This window comes from Mus pahari, chromosome 6, assembly GCF_900095145.1.
Source record: "Mus pahari chromosome 6, PAHARI_EIJ_v1.1, whole genome shotgun sequence".
Classification (NCBI taxonomy): Eukaryota; Metazoa; Chordata; class Mammalia; order Rodentia; family Muridae; genus Mus; species Mus pahari.
Window position 1 is genome coordinate 19,545,696 of NC_034595.1, and position 13,086 is coordinate 19,558,781.

At 40.6% G+C, this 13,086-nt stretch overlaps 1 protein-coding gene across 3 annotated transcripts in view; it reads right to left on the reverse strand.

The window, feature by feature from the left end:
* Window positions 1-13,086, reverse strand: part of Astn2 (astrotactin 2) — a 958,131-nt gene that overhangs the window by 347,480 nt on the left and 597,565 nt on the right. For all 3 annotated transcript variants that reach the window (XM_021201332.2, XM_029539608.1, XM_021201333.2), the window contains one exon: window positions 11,914-12,080. In XM_021201332.2, coding sequence (XP_021056991.1) covers window positions 11,914-12,080 — 167 coding nt within the window. The remainder of the gene's footprint in view (window positions 1-11,913; window positions 12,081-13,086) is intronic.

Here is a 13,086-nt window from a genome sequence, read left to right on the forward strand (position 1 = left end):
CATACACAGTACTGTCATTAAGTATTTTTATTGGTTTTGTGTCCACAGTTCTGTCCGTTGTTCACTGTTTATTTGTTCACTTCTAATGCATTTACTTCAGATAGCTCCCCCTCCCTCCCTTGACCAAGCTTTCTGAATTTTAATTGTTGTGCCTTTTCCCTAACCTATTTCATTACTTCTGCATTTATTTGGATCAATTTCTTCCAGCTGCTTTCTTTATTTTGTTTTACAATATATTCTTAACCCTTGAGTCAAGTGCTTCATCTGTTTACTTTAAGTCTTTCTAGCATCTTAGTAAATTCTGTGGAACTCCTGACTGTAGCTTTGCATCCAAGCACCAGTCTGATACAGGGCCCTCTTTTCTTCTAAAGATGTGGTCATTTCAACTTGAGATGTCTTTCATATCCAGAAGATATTTCAAAAGATTTTATTTTTTCTCTCTTTCTCTAAAACACACTATGTACATGAATGTATGTGTGAGTGTGTGTGTGTGTGTGTGTGTGTGTGTGTGTGAGAGAGAGAGAGAGAGAGAGAGAGAGAGAGAGAGAGAGAGAGAAAGAGAGAGAGAGAGAGGTGCTAAACTCAGGTGTTGATCTGCACCTTCTATCACCCTTATTGGCCACTGTGTGTACAAAGGTAGTGAGCTTCTGGGATTCTCTTTCTGGCTTAACTGTAAGGGCAGAAGAATTACAGACAGGCAATCCTTTGAGTCTTTGTGTGGGTTCAGGTCCTCCACCAAGACATCTCCACATTCCAGAAGACAGGATGACTTTGTTTTGTTGTTTTTCTTAAAATAACAAATAGATCGCTTCCCTTTTCATTGTAAATTCATAGCAGTACAGGATCTCAGTCTGAGAAGGTGGCATGTATAATCTACTTTAGAATGTTCATTGTGATTTCACACTAGCTTACTTAAGGGAGACATAAGGCATCAAGTTCAGACTTTGGAGCTAATTACTCCTGAGTTCAAACAGAGGCTGTGCTACCACCTTCCATATGACCTTGATCAAGTCTATTAATTTTCCCAGGTTCCATGTCATAATCTATTAAATGAGGATAATTACAGCCCTCATCAAAGGGCTGATGTGAGAATTAGAGATAACTTAGGCTATAAAACAGCACTTTTCATATAGTAGCAAATTAATATACCACCTATTAGACTTGTGGTGAGCACTGCCATTTGCCTATACTAGTCCAGTTATACATTCCTGGGAGTGTGAATCCAAGCCTCTACCTTCTCTGTAGACCAGGTTTCCTAAAGTTGCAATTGATTCTTCTTTTATTTTTCTTGTCAAAATATAGAATTAGGAGTTTCTTACATGCCATTCATTATGAGTGAATGATATGCACAATTTATATTTATTTGTGTAACAAATGTGCATGATATATTAGCAAAATAATTGCACTGCATGTATGTACACCTGTATATGCAAAGCTCAGTCCTATATCCGTTACTGCACAGATGCACATTTTATAGACTACCTGATTTGCTACTTAAAGCCTAAAATAAGTAGAGTCGTGGCTCAGGAGACGCCCATATCTTGTTCCTCAAACCTGTTGCTGGGATTTGGATACTGCTCCCCAAAGCCTCATGTGTTACATATGTGGTTTTCCAGTCAGTAGCTCTATTAGGGATTTTGTGCAACTACTGAGTAGTAAGGGCTAGTAGAAAGAATCTTAGGTATCTGGTAAGCGAATGCCATTGGGTGAGATATTGAGACCCTGCCCCCTGTTTTTTTTGCTTTGCTTTCTGGCTATTATGAAGTAAGCAGCCATCCTTCTGCAGCTCAGCTATTTGATTATCATGTGCTATGCTGTGCTGTGCTGCGTGTGACATGTCCAAAGCATCTGTGACAATCATCCAAAGACTGAAACCTCTAAGACCATGAGTCCACATAAGTTACACGGCTACCAAATAAGCCCTTAGAAGGTAGCTACCTGAGAACCAAGGAGATACAAGGGCGCCCCAGGTCCCCAGTATCTGGAAAATACAGGAGGAAGACGACTGCAAAGTCTCCTGAGTATAACCATCTTTGCCAGTGCCTAAACTTGAGGAATTCTGATAGAGCTGTAGAGTAGTAAGTTTGTATTGTTTTTAGCTGCTGAGTTTGTGGGGCTTCACCAGAAAGCCAAGAGCAGGAGCCTCACCCTCCTAGAGAGGCACTGCTCTGCTCTTGTTGTCAATCAAGAAAACCAAGTACCGGAGACAAGAGGGGGGCAACTCAACAACAGTGTTTAGATGTAGACCCAGGGTGTCACTCGAGCGAGCTGTGTCTGGTTGTATGTGGATGTGAGTCTATGTGCACAATTTTAACAGCAAAACTGCAGTTTTCAGGGACTTTTCTTTTGCTTGGGGGCAACAAAGGTTTATGGTTCAGCAAGAAAGGATGGAGAGAGTGGGGGAGGGGTGGGGGAAGAGGAAGAGAGAAAATATAGAACATCCTAGGGTAAGTTCTGTAAGACCCTAGCAGACACGATGCAAGAAAGATTGACAAAGGCCACGATCCTCTGAGTTTTGACATGTGACAATTCTTCCCAAGGCTCCTGAATTCACAGTTAGATCTATGTGAAGGTCTGTTTAGCTGTTGTTTTCTTTTTAAATTTTATTTTTGTAAGATGCCATGTAATTATATGGCTTCTTTAGAACATTCTGTTGTTAGGGAGGCTTTTCCTTACAGAAATTCAAAAGAGCGTAGGCTCACAGGAAAACAGCCAAGATCTGCATGAAATTATATATTTATACAAATGCAAAAGAGAAAATAGGTACAGATCCAGAGTGGGCATTTTAGTTTAAAGCAACTGGTGTACTCCGTTCAACATGTTCATCACATTAGAAGGAAAGTAGAGCTAAATGGGAATTTGTCAGGAGCCCCAAAAAACCTTCTCTGTGTCTGGTCTACAACACATATGTTTGTTTATTTAACCTTCATAGTAATGTGGAAAGATGAGCAATTTCATTCTTACATTGCCATTGAGAATCTGAGGCGTGGGTTATCTGACTGCTTTGACCAAGGTCACATGACTACTTGGAAAAACTAGGATCTCGACCCTAGTCATCTTAATCCAACTCCAGCTTTCTTTCCATGTTATCACAAATTGTCCTCTCTAATGATCTTTGTTTTTAAAAACAAAAGAAAGCAAAAGAAAACACACACACACACACATGCACACACACACACACACACACACACACACACACATACACACACATACACACACCCCAGGAACCTATAAAAAAGACAAATTCTCAAAGCACATAATTTAAAATTTTATTTTTTTGTGTTTTCTGGATTGCTTATTCCATCATTCCTTGGTGGTTTATGGGACCAATAAAATTATTTATTGAAATGCATAAACTAGATACTATTTCTTAAAATAAACAAGGGGAATCCAATCCTTACAGAAAGATTACAAATAAAGAAAGTTAAGGCTAAATGAGAAGGAAATGCACACCAGAGACTTGTAAAAATATGGAGATGAACTACGCTTCTGACGGCCATGGTAATATGGGAACAGGTGCCTATCAGCTAGTTCAGCAGGGCCAGTAACCAGGAACATGAACTGTCTTATTCCTCCCATCAGTGTCACAGGGGTCTTTCCTATTGAGAGTCTCAGGACTGCCACAAAGCTAACAAAATAAAGATCTAAAGATTTTCTCTAAACAGTCTACATCTTACTTAAACAAAAATGGGAAGTTTCTAGAAAAAATAATTTTGGAAGTAATGTACTCAAGTCTATTTGGGAAAAGAGAAAGAAAGCAAACAAACAAGAAGGAAGGAAATGGAGAGGAGAGAGGGGGAAGAGAAAGAATAGAAAAACGAAGAGAGAAAAGGGTACTTAGGGAAAGAGAAAGGGAGGGAAAGGAATGACAGGGACCATTGGAGACTGCAGGCTCATTATACAGTAGACTGTACCTACTCTCAAAAGTTGTAGGAAACAACAGCAGTTCAAATTGGAAGAAAAAGGGGCAGGGGAGGATTATTATTTCAACATTAGTTGAACATATTAGTTAAACATATAATTTTTAAAAACTGTAAAAGTTGGGAGTGTGTGTATTTTACAATAAAAATATGTTTCTCTGCAACAGAACTCATCATACTCTTGGCCATTCCCGGATACAGTGGGAACCTGAAAGACAGACTTTTCCTCTATGGGCCTCACCACTTAGATATTTCTTGTTTTATAAGTCTATGACCAATTTTCTGAAACAGCATTCACGAGAGCCTACAAGAAAGTATCTTGCAAAATACATGGAAGGGCTTTATGTTTTTCTCTCCATTTTCTGATAATTTGAAAATGATTAATGATCAGCACCGTGGTTGATAATGAGTGTATGATAAGAATCTCACATGCAGGTATTCAGATATAGCTCAGTTGTCTAACTTGCTAAGACCCTAGATTCTATCCCGAAACTTCACTCTAGCAGACAGGCATCTAGAGGTAACTCAGTGTTGTGAGTTTGTGGCTGTTTGATAATGGTTCGCCCATAAGTGGCACAAGTACTTCTGTTTTATTTTGTTAAGAACACATTTGTATAGATATTTGTGCTTTCTTCCAATTTCTTTAACATCGGTTAAGAGAGTAACAATGGTTATTAAGTTGAAATACTAAATGGATGTTTCCCAAGGGACATTGACCTAATCTAAATTTACAATGTGTTTGCAGTTGTAGGAGTAATAGTTATATCATGTTACATCTATTTATGACCTGGTTATTATTTCATTTGGACATGAGATATGAGTTGTGTCAAGTTGACAAGGGGTGGATTGTGACGGCTATTCCTGGCTGTCGACTTGACTACATCTAGAATGAACTACAATCTATAAATGGAGGGAACACCTGTGATCCAAATCTTGAAGTTGGAAGACAAAAGCATTTGACCTGGATCTTGACAGTGGATGAAACATGTTTTTGATCCAGATCTTGAGGTATAGTGGCCATGAAAAGCTTAGGCCCAGGCAAGGTAATACATGCCTTTAATTCCAGGAGACTGGGGCAAGCAGATCTCTGAGTTCAAGGCCAATATCAGACAGAGCAAGTTCCAAGTCCAGGCTTGGTGGCATACCCTAATCTGTGCCCTACTTTCTGCTGGAGGCCTACATAAGGACATTGGGAAAAATAAGGGTTTGTTCTTCTTTGCCTGCTTGCACTTACTAGTCAGCACATCTGTTGGAACCCACTTCTTGAGGATTCTGGCTCATACAGAAGATCAGCTGAAGTACCTAGTCTTGTGTGACTGAATAACTACTAGACTCTTGGATTTCCCACTCACAGCTACCCATTGTTGGGTTAGTTGGACAGTAGACTGTAAGTGATTCCAATAAATTCCCTTAATATATGCTGACATTCCATAAGTTCTGTGACTCTAGAGAACCCTGCCGAATATAGACTTGAATGTGAAATGCCCCCTATGGGCTCATGTATTTAGACACTTGGCCTCCAGCTAGAGTCACTGTTTGGGAAGACTCTGGAACCTTCAAGAGGTGGAGCCTCACTGGAGGGAGGAAGCAGCAGGACAGAGCTTTGAGATTTTATAGCTTGGAACCAAGGCCTATTCATTATCTGCTTCCTGGCTATGGATACAATGTGAGCAGCTGCCTCCATCTCCATTTACCAAGACTTCTTATCAGGGGTAGAATGTGTCCTAAGGGGACAAAGAGCCAAAATAAACCATTCCTCTCTGAACTTGCTGCATGTCTGGTGTTTTTTCAAAGCACTGAGAAAAGTGTCTAATACTATGGTAGGTAGTAAAGGCTAAATCCTTCAACTCAGGGACAAAGGGATACAGCTCTAGTTCTAGCCCATCAGGCAGAAAGAACCACAAGACAAGTGCTTGAGTGCTAGAACTAGAGCTGTATCCTAAGCTCAAAATAAAATCCAGTGTCTGCATTCTCCAGCTCAGTATTGTTTAAATCCAGAGCAGATGTTAGTTTAGGGAATGAAAACAAGGAGTTTCCTGTTAGCTGCAGATGGTACTCATAGGTATTTATCGCCTCTTCTTCCCATATCATGTAAACAGAACAATCAACCCATAGATTAATTACAACGATTTGAGGATGGTGTGTTTCTGAGCCCATGTGCGTGAATATACTTTCTTTGAAAACAAATTTTAAGATCTATTAATTGTATATGTCTGAGTGTTTTGTCTGCTAGTATTACTGTAAAAATAAACAAACAAAAACATGTGCACCTGGATATGCATGGAGATCAGAGCAAGCCATGAGATCTGCTAGAACTGGAGCCTTGAGTGGCTGTGAGATACCATGTTGGCGTTGAGAACTGTGTCTGGATCCTCTGGAAGAGCAAAAAGTGCACCCTGACTGCTGAGCTATCTTGCCATTGGCTAAATGCCTTTTCACTTTTCAATTGGAGCTGAGAAATCCTTGGGATAGTTCAAGCTCCTAGCCTTACCTCCTAACAGTAGTTCAGGTGGCTGTGAGTCTTGATTGTCTTTCTAACCACTCACAGAAGCCTTGATTGTCTTTCTAACCACTCACAGATATATGGAAAATTTAAAACTGCTGATGAAAATCTCACATTGTTTACATGGAAACAAGTGGAGAAATGTCTCAGTTAATACGGCCAAGAAACATAACTTTCTTTATCTTAAGCAAAGGCAACTACATAATCTACTGTATTGTTTTCATGTGTTTGTTTAACTGTTTACTTTCATTGCCAAGAAGCACAAAGCTAAATTTATCATTATGTTGAGTAACTTTCTAATTTCAGACTCCCAGAACTATTTTCTCTTTCCCACTTTCATTCCCTATAATACTCTTGCTTAGCCCTGTCTTTATATTAGCAACTTACAAAAAAAATGCGTCAGATTTATGTGGATAAAATTAAATTCTCTTGGAAATGTGTGTGGTAGATATTACAAACTCACCCACACAAACACAGCAGATAAACCCAGTTGCTAGGCAACTTACTGGGGTCTTCACAGAAGGCAATGCCTCCCCATCTATAAGAATCATTCTAATTACTTCAGCTTAGAGGCCAGTGACTTCACAACCTACCTCAAAGTTCCTGTCAGTCACACTGGTTATCTGGACTCTGTTCCCATCTATCAGGAACAAGGAAGGGATCAGCAACCTGCTATCAGTATCCTCTTTGTTGTTTTTCGACAAGAACTTATGATCAATGCTTCACTGCACTGCTAGCATCTCATAAAATCCCAAACACAAAAGGAATATAACAAACCCAAGGTTAGCGAATTCTCTCATTCTGATATTAAAGTTTTAAAGAAGCCCTTGGTTCAAGCAGTAGAAAATGGTAGCACAAACACTGAGGACGTTTGGATGAGAATGGCATCCATAGGCTCGTAGATTTGAATGTTTAGTAATCAGAGAGTCGCACTACTTGAGAAGGATTAAGAGTTATCATTGGAGAAGGTACATCTTTGTGGGAGAAAGTCTGTCACTAGGGGTTGGATTGGAAGTTTCAAAAAGCCTGTGCCAGACCTAGTCTTTGTCTTTGCTTATAGATGAGGATGTAGCTCTTAGCTACTCCTCCAGTACAACTCGTGTCTACCAACAAGCCCCTTGCCATGATGATAATGGACCCTCTGAAGCCATAAGGAAGCCATAATGAAATGTCTTCTTTTATAAGAGTAGCCTTAGTTACATTGTCTCTCCACAGGAATGGAGCAGTGATTAAGGCAAACACTCAGATGCCTAAGATATACCTTCTGTTCTTAAAGGGGGCATGGTATGATGATAAAAGTGAAACAGGTAAATGAAGAACTCAATGGAGTTCATGTAGAAAGAAAAAAATGCAATGTACTGTGTTGGTCTGGTGACAGACTTGTAATCTGGGTAGTTAGCCAGAAATCATGTCTATAAGATATCACAAGTAAAATTAGATTAGCTACAAATGTTTTCTCAATACTTGGGAGGTAGAGGCAAGAAAGATAAGGAGTTTAAGGTTTCTGGCTACATGGTCAATCCAAAACTAGCTTGGGCTCCATGACACCCTGCCTCAACCCTCCTCCAACCCCTGTAAAATAAATTACAGGCAAATTTAAGTAATACTCTCCCTTATCAAAGGATGAGTTGAATTAAAAATTATTATAATTAACTCTATAGCTTATTTAATGCTTTATTCAGTATACCATTTATAATAATTATATATAATATATCAGACACATACACATAAGAATGATAAAGAGAAAAAATTCTTTCTATATGTTCTCTATCCCACTTGGTAAACATTGAGCCACAGTTTAAGCAGTCTTTTTCTGTAAGCATTGGTATTATCACCCATCATTGAGGTAACTGTACATCTCTTTTACCACTTCCATGATATTCAGGAAAACTTGCTGGAGAAGATGCCTGCCTTAAGTCTAAAAAGTGAAATAGAGATGTCCAAGTTAATGGACCAAGGACAGGATGAGTTGAGTACAGGGAGAAGAGGGGTTGCAGATAGAACAGTGTTGTCAAAATCCCATTGACTGAGGCCATGGGGGTAGCATAAGGATAGGATGTGTTGGAGATGTTAACTGGAAAGGCCAGAGTACCAATGCCTTACATTGACTTACATTAAGTGAAGACCTTTTAATAAATAATTATTAGCTGAGCACCACTATGGACTAGGTTCTGTTCAAGGTACTGGACACAGAGTAGGGAGCACAATCTAAACTTCATTGATCGAACACTCAAATGCTACAGCTTTTTACCTATTAAACTAATAATTACACAGTTTACTGAATGCTTCTTTCCACCTGCCAGTCTCCCTGCTTGCATAATTTCACTTAATCCCCACAATTGCGAAGTCACTTCTGAGCTTACATTAAAGAGCAGAGGCTCAAAGAGATTGAATCACTTCACCAAGATTCCATGACTGGATATATTTAGCGGCTGGCAAAGATAGTCGATCTGTCTTGCCTGAACTGGAGCCATACATCCTCAGTTGGAATTCCTATGGCCCCCAATTACCAGCTATGTGACCTTGGGCAAGCCACCAAGCCTCCAAACCTCTGTGCTTGATTTTCTAATCAGTAAAATGGAAATCATGACTGTCCCTTTCTTGCAGACTTGTCATGAGGGTTAACAGAGCAGTCACTTAAAGCAGTCATGACACGTAAGAAGTGCTTAATGAATCATTAGCTGCTGTTATTAACCTGGCTGCAAGCAGATTTATTCAGCCTGCTCCCACCCAACCTTAGAAAGGTCATAGAGCTTCACGTGAGTTAAGAAAGGGAGGGTCTGTTTTGTTTACTCTGCTTAATTCAACAGCATCTTACTTCTCTCTCAGCCAACTCTTTCACAAGCACCTGCTAATAGCCTTCATTGTTTACAGTGCTTCTAACAAGTGTGGGTAACTTCTCATTTGCATCCTTAATAGACAATATGGAAACCTGCAGTGGGTTTTAGGAAACCTGCGTTTGATTTCCTTCTCTGTTTTGTTTACCAACAGTGAAGGGGCTCTAACAGCTCACCCACGCTCTAATCCAATCGTGTTTAACACTTTCACAGAAATTTCATGGTACAGAAGTGTCAAAATGTCTAGTCTCACAGACCAGAAAAGCAAAGTGGAGAGCATCATGTCACCAGACGAGAGGCAAACAACTCTCACCAGGTCACTCAGTGGACTTAGTTCCACACAGTATGTAGCTTGAAAGCACTCTCAATACTCACAATATATGGTGTAGGCAATGCATTATTCTCTATAGTAAACACATATACAGAAACTATGTTACAGAGGGGGAAACTGAGGCACAGAGTTAAGCAGTGCTAAGTAATGTGCCCAAAGCCAACCAGCAAGAAGGCCACAAGCTACTTTACCAATGGTATGGCTTTCAACGTTATTAGTTAACAGGACAATAAATCAGATAGTACTTTGCATGCTCCACAACCATTTTTATAACAAGACAGGTATTATCAACCATTTACAGATGAGGAAGGTCAGGAGTTTTGGGAGGCTCACCTACTGCCTAAAGGACAGAGGTAGTCCTGGGACTAAAATGTGTCTATTGAATCCAAGGTGCCCTGCGGCGCACACTGGGCAGACAGTGTTGATGATTTCTGATGTCAAAATCCATTACTCCAGCGGTGGCGGCTGCTGCGACTGTTATTTTCTGCAGCGCACCCTCCCCCAAGTGCATAGCAAGAGAGGAAAATAACAATGATAAGAACATAGCTGATTCTGTATGCAAGCCTGCAGATCTGAATCCATGCATAATTTACTCAACACTGCCCTGCAGTCACTTAAGCCGAGGAGAGAGACTGCCATAAATTCAGGTCTGCATACGCTAATTTATTTCTTATTTATTTTATTGATACATATCTAAGGCCTCCAGCGAGCTGCTTCAACACCTGCTTGAAGGCTCCGGCAGCCTCGAGTTCAAAGGGGGCAGGAAAGGAAACCCTGAAATAAGTACCGAACTCTGTGTACTAGAACCACAAAATTAAATTAATTTTCTGGCAAACTGGGATTAAACCCATGCTGGCTGCCACCTTTTTTTTTTTTTTTTTTTTTTTTTTGTGATGCACAGGACTGTAAAAGCTGCTCTGTCTCTTACCCTCCTGCACTTGGTAATGAGAATGTCTGGGACACTTCTCACTGGGATCACAGGACTTTTTTTGAATGACAGAAAGGCCAAGATGAGCAAATGAGGGAGGGAATAAATAGGAGAGGAAATATAAAGATATTGCTATATTCTTGAGAGGTTACTGAGGACCAAACACCACTCTAGGTGCTGAGGCAGCAGAAGCATCATGCGCATAGTCACTTGGAGAAATGTGCTCTGCCCCTGTGTGTGAGGATAAGCATCTTTCACAGGCTAGTTAGCTGCAGCCCAGAGAGAGAGGGGTGTCGGGGAAGGAGGCAGAGGGAGAGGGAGAGGGGAAGGGAGAGGGAGAGGGAGAGAAGAGAGGCCATAGGGGAGTCTATCTGAATGTGTTTGCTTCTTCATTTCTCACACTGTTTCCATCTGTGGATGTACCTCAATGGTAGAGTACTTTCCTGGCATGTGAAAGGCACTGAGTTCAACCCCAAGCCTTCCTCCACCAATAAAAACAGAAGAAAGAAAAATAGTAATAAAAGCATCTGAGCTTGAATCCTTCAGAAGCCAGAAGATGTCTATAAACTCTTTCATGCTTTACGTGTGCCATTCCCCAGTTAGTAGTTCTGACCCAGATAGATATAGGACCCAAAAAGATGAAGCACTAAACCCAAACTGCTGACTTCTCACAGGATCTACTTTGCAATCTGGCAGACTTATACTCTCATCTTCAACATCTGTGAATCTGGCTCAACATACACTGATGGCGCTGCAAGGAGAGACAGAGAAGGGCACAGAGCAGAATGGGACAACATCTAGACCCTAGAAAGAGGCTTCTACATGAATGCCTATACTCACATACCCGTAAAAAATTGTTTTGATTTCTTTCTTTTGTTTCATTAGATATTTTCTTTATTTACATTTCAAATGTTATCCCCTTTCCTGGTTTCTCGTCTGAAAATCCCCTATCCCCTCCCCCTTCCCCTTGCTCCCCAACCCTCGCACCCCTATTCCTGGTCCTGGCATTCCCCTATACTAGGGAATATAGCCTTCACAGGACCAAGGACCTCTCCTCCTATTGATGACTGACTAGGCTATCCTCTGCTACATATATAGCTAGAGCCACAAGTTCCACCATGTGTTTTCTTTGATTGGTAGTTTAGTTCTACAGAGCTTTGGAGGTACTGTTTAGTTCATATTGTTATTCCTCCCATGGGGCTTCAAAGCCCTTCAGCTCCTTGGATACTTTCTCTAGTTCCTAGCCATTCTTCTTTTGCACACCGAACAGGGTATGAAGCATAAGAAGCAAAAGGCCATGTCTTTGCAGGTCAACCTGGGACAGGTAGCATTTCCTGACCACGGATTCTCTGCTGCTATCTGGGACTTGCTGGATCTTAGATATGGAGACTTACCCACAGAACATGAAGATGGTGCTGGAGGTGGTATCATAGGGCAAAGGCAGTGTTTGTTGTAGGCAAAGCTGCTCACACCCTCCATTAAAGCCATCAGAGCAGTCGATGCCCTTGGAGTGATCATAGCAGCCAGAGCCATCCTTCATGGGCTTCAGCTCCTCAGGACACTGTTTACAAAGAGGACAGCAAGATGGTTATGATGCAGGAGTTGGCAGGTTGATCTCTCTCCCTATACACAGATGGGGTCCAGAAGACTAAGAACTGTAGGCCCTTGGATAACATTCTTTACTTCTATAACCTCAATGTACCTTGCAGTAAATAAGACTCTTGTGGTCATCTTTTTCACTGAGCTGTGAGACAGAAGGGACATAAAATCAAAATACTTCGGACATAGACCTTCACAGAAATGGTACCAGGGTCATCTTCTTAATTGTTTTTATAATTATTGACTGAACAGGTTCCCTACTATAATGGTCACAGAGAAAGGCTGTTAAGTATATTAAAAATAAACTTCAATGTGAATTCAAATTCAAGCTCCTTTCATTGTGTGACTTTAGACAAGCTGCTACCCTCTCTGAGTCTCATTGTTGTTAATCTGTAAAATGGGTATAATGTAAATAGAGATTAGCTGTGAAGCTTAAATATGAAAGCATAAGCATGAGTGCACACCTCACTTCAGAATTTGTCACATAATTGGTACTCAAAACGCATATTGCCTTTCTTTATTAACTTGATCTCCTTTCCATACTTATTCCTGGAACTCCAAGTAAGCAATTTGTATACTCAAAGCAATGTGGAGAGGCCTCCTAAACAGCCTGGCTTCTCTTCATTGTCTTCCAAGTAGCCACTGAAATCTTATTTCTTAACAGCACCACGTCTCAGCATCAGTAAATAAATAAGACTGCAAATGTTTGAATCTTCCTTACGCTGACAACACATACTGTTCGCAGATCTTCTGTCCACTCTGTACTTATCCTTGCATGGAACCCTCAGTCCCTAAGCAAGCCCTAGAGATTCCCATATCCCAGGACCTCAGCTGTGGCACAATTGTTAGTTTGTCTCTGTGAATGAGAGATCTCATGTGGAAGTTCACATCCCTTTTAATTCCTGTCACTGGATGGGATAAGCTCATCTCTAGATCTGCTGATAGGTACATAATCCCAACATCCCTTC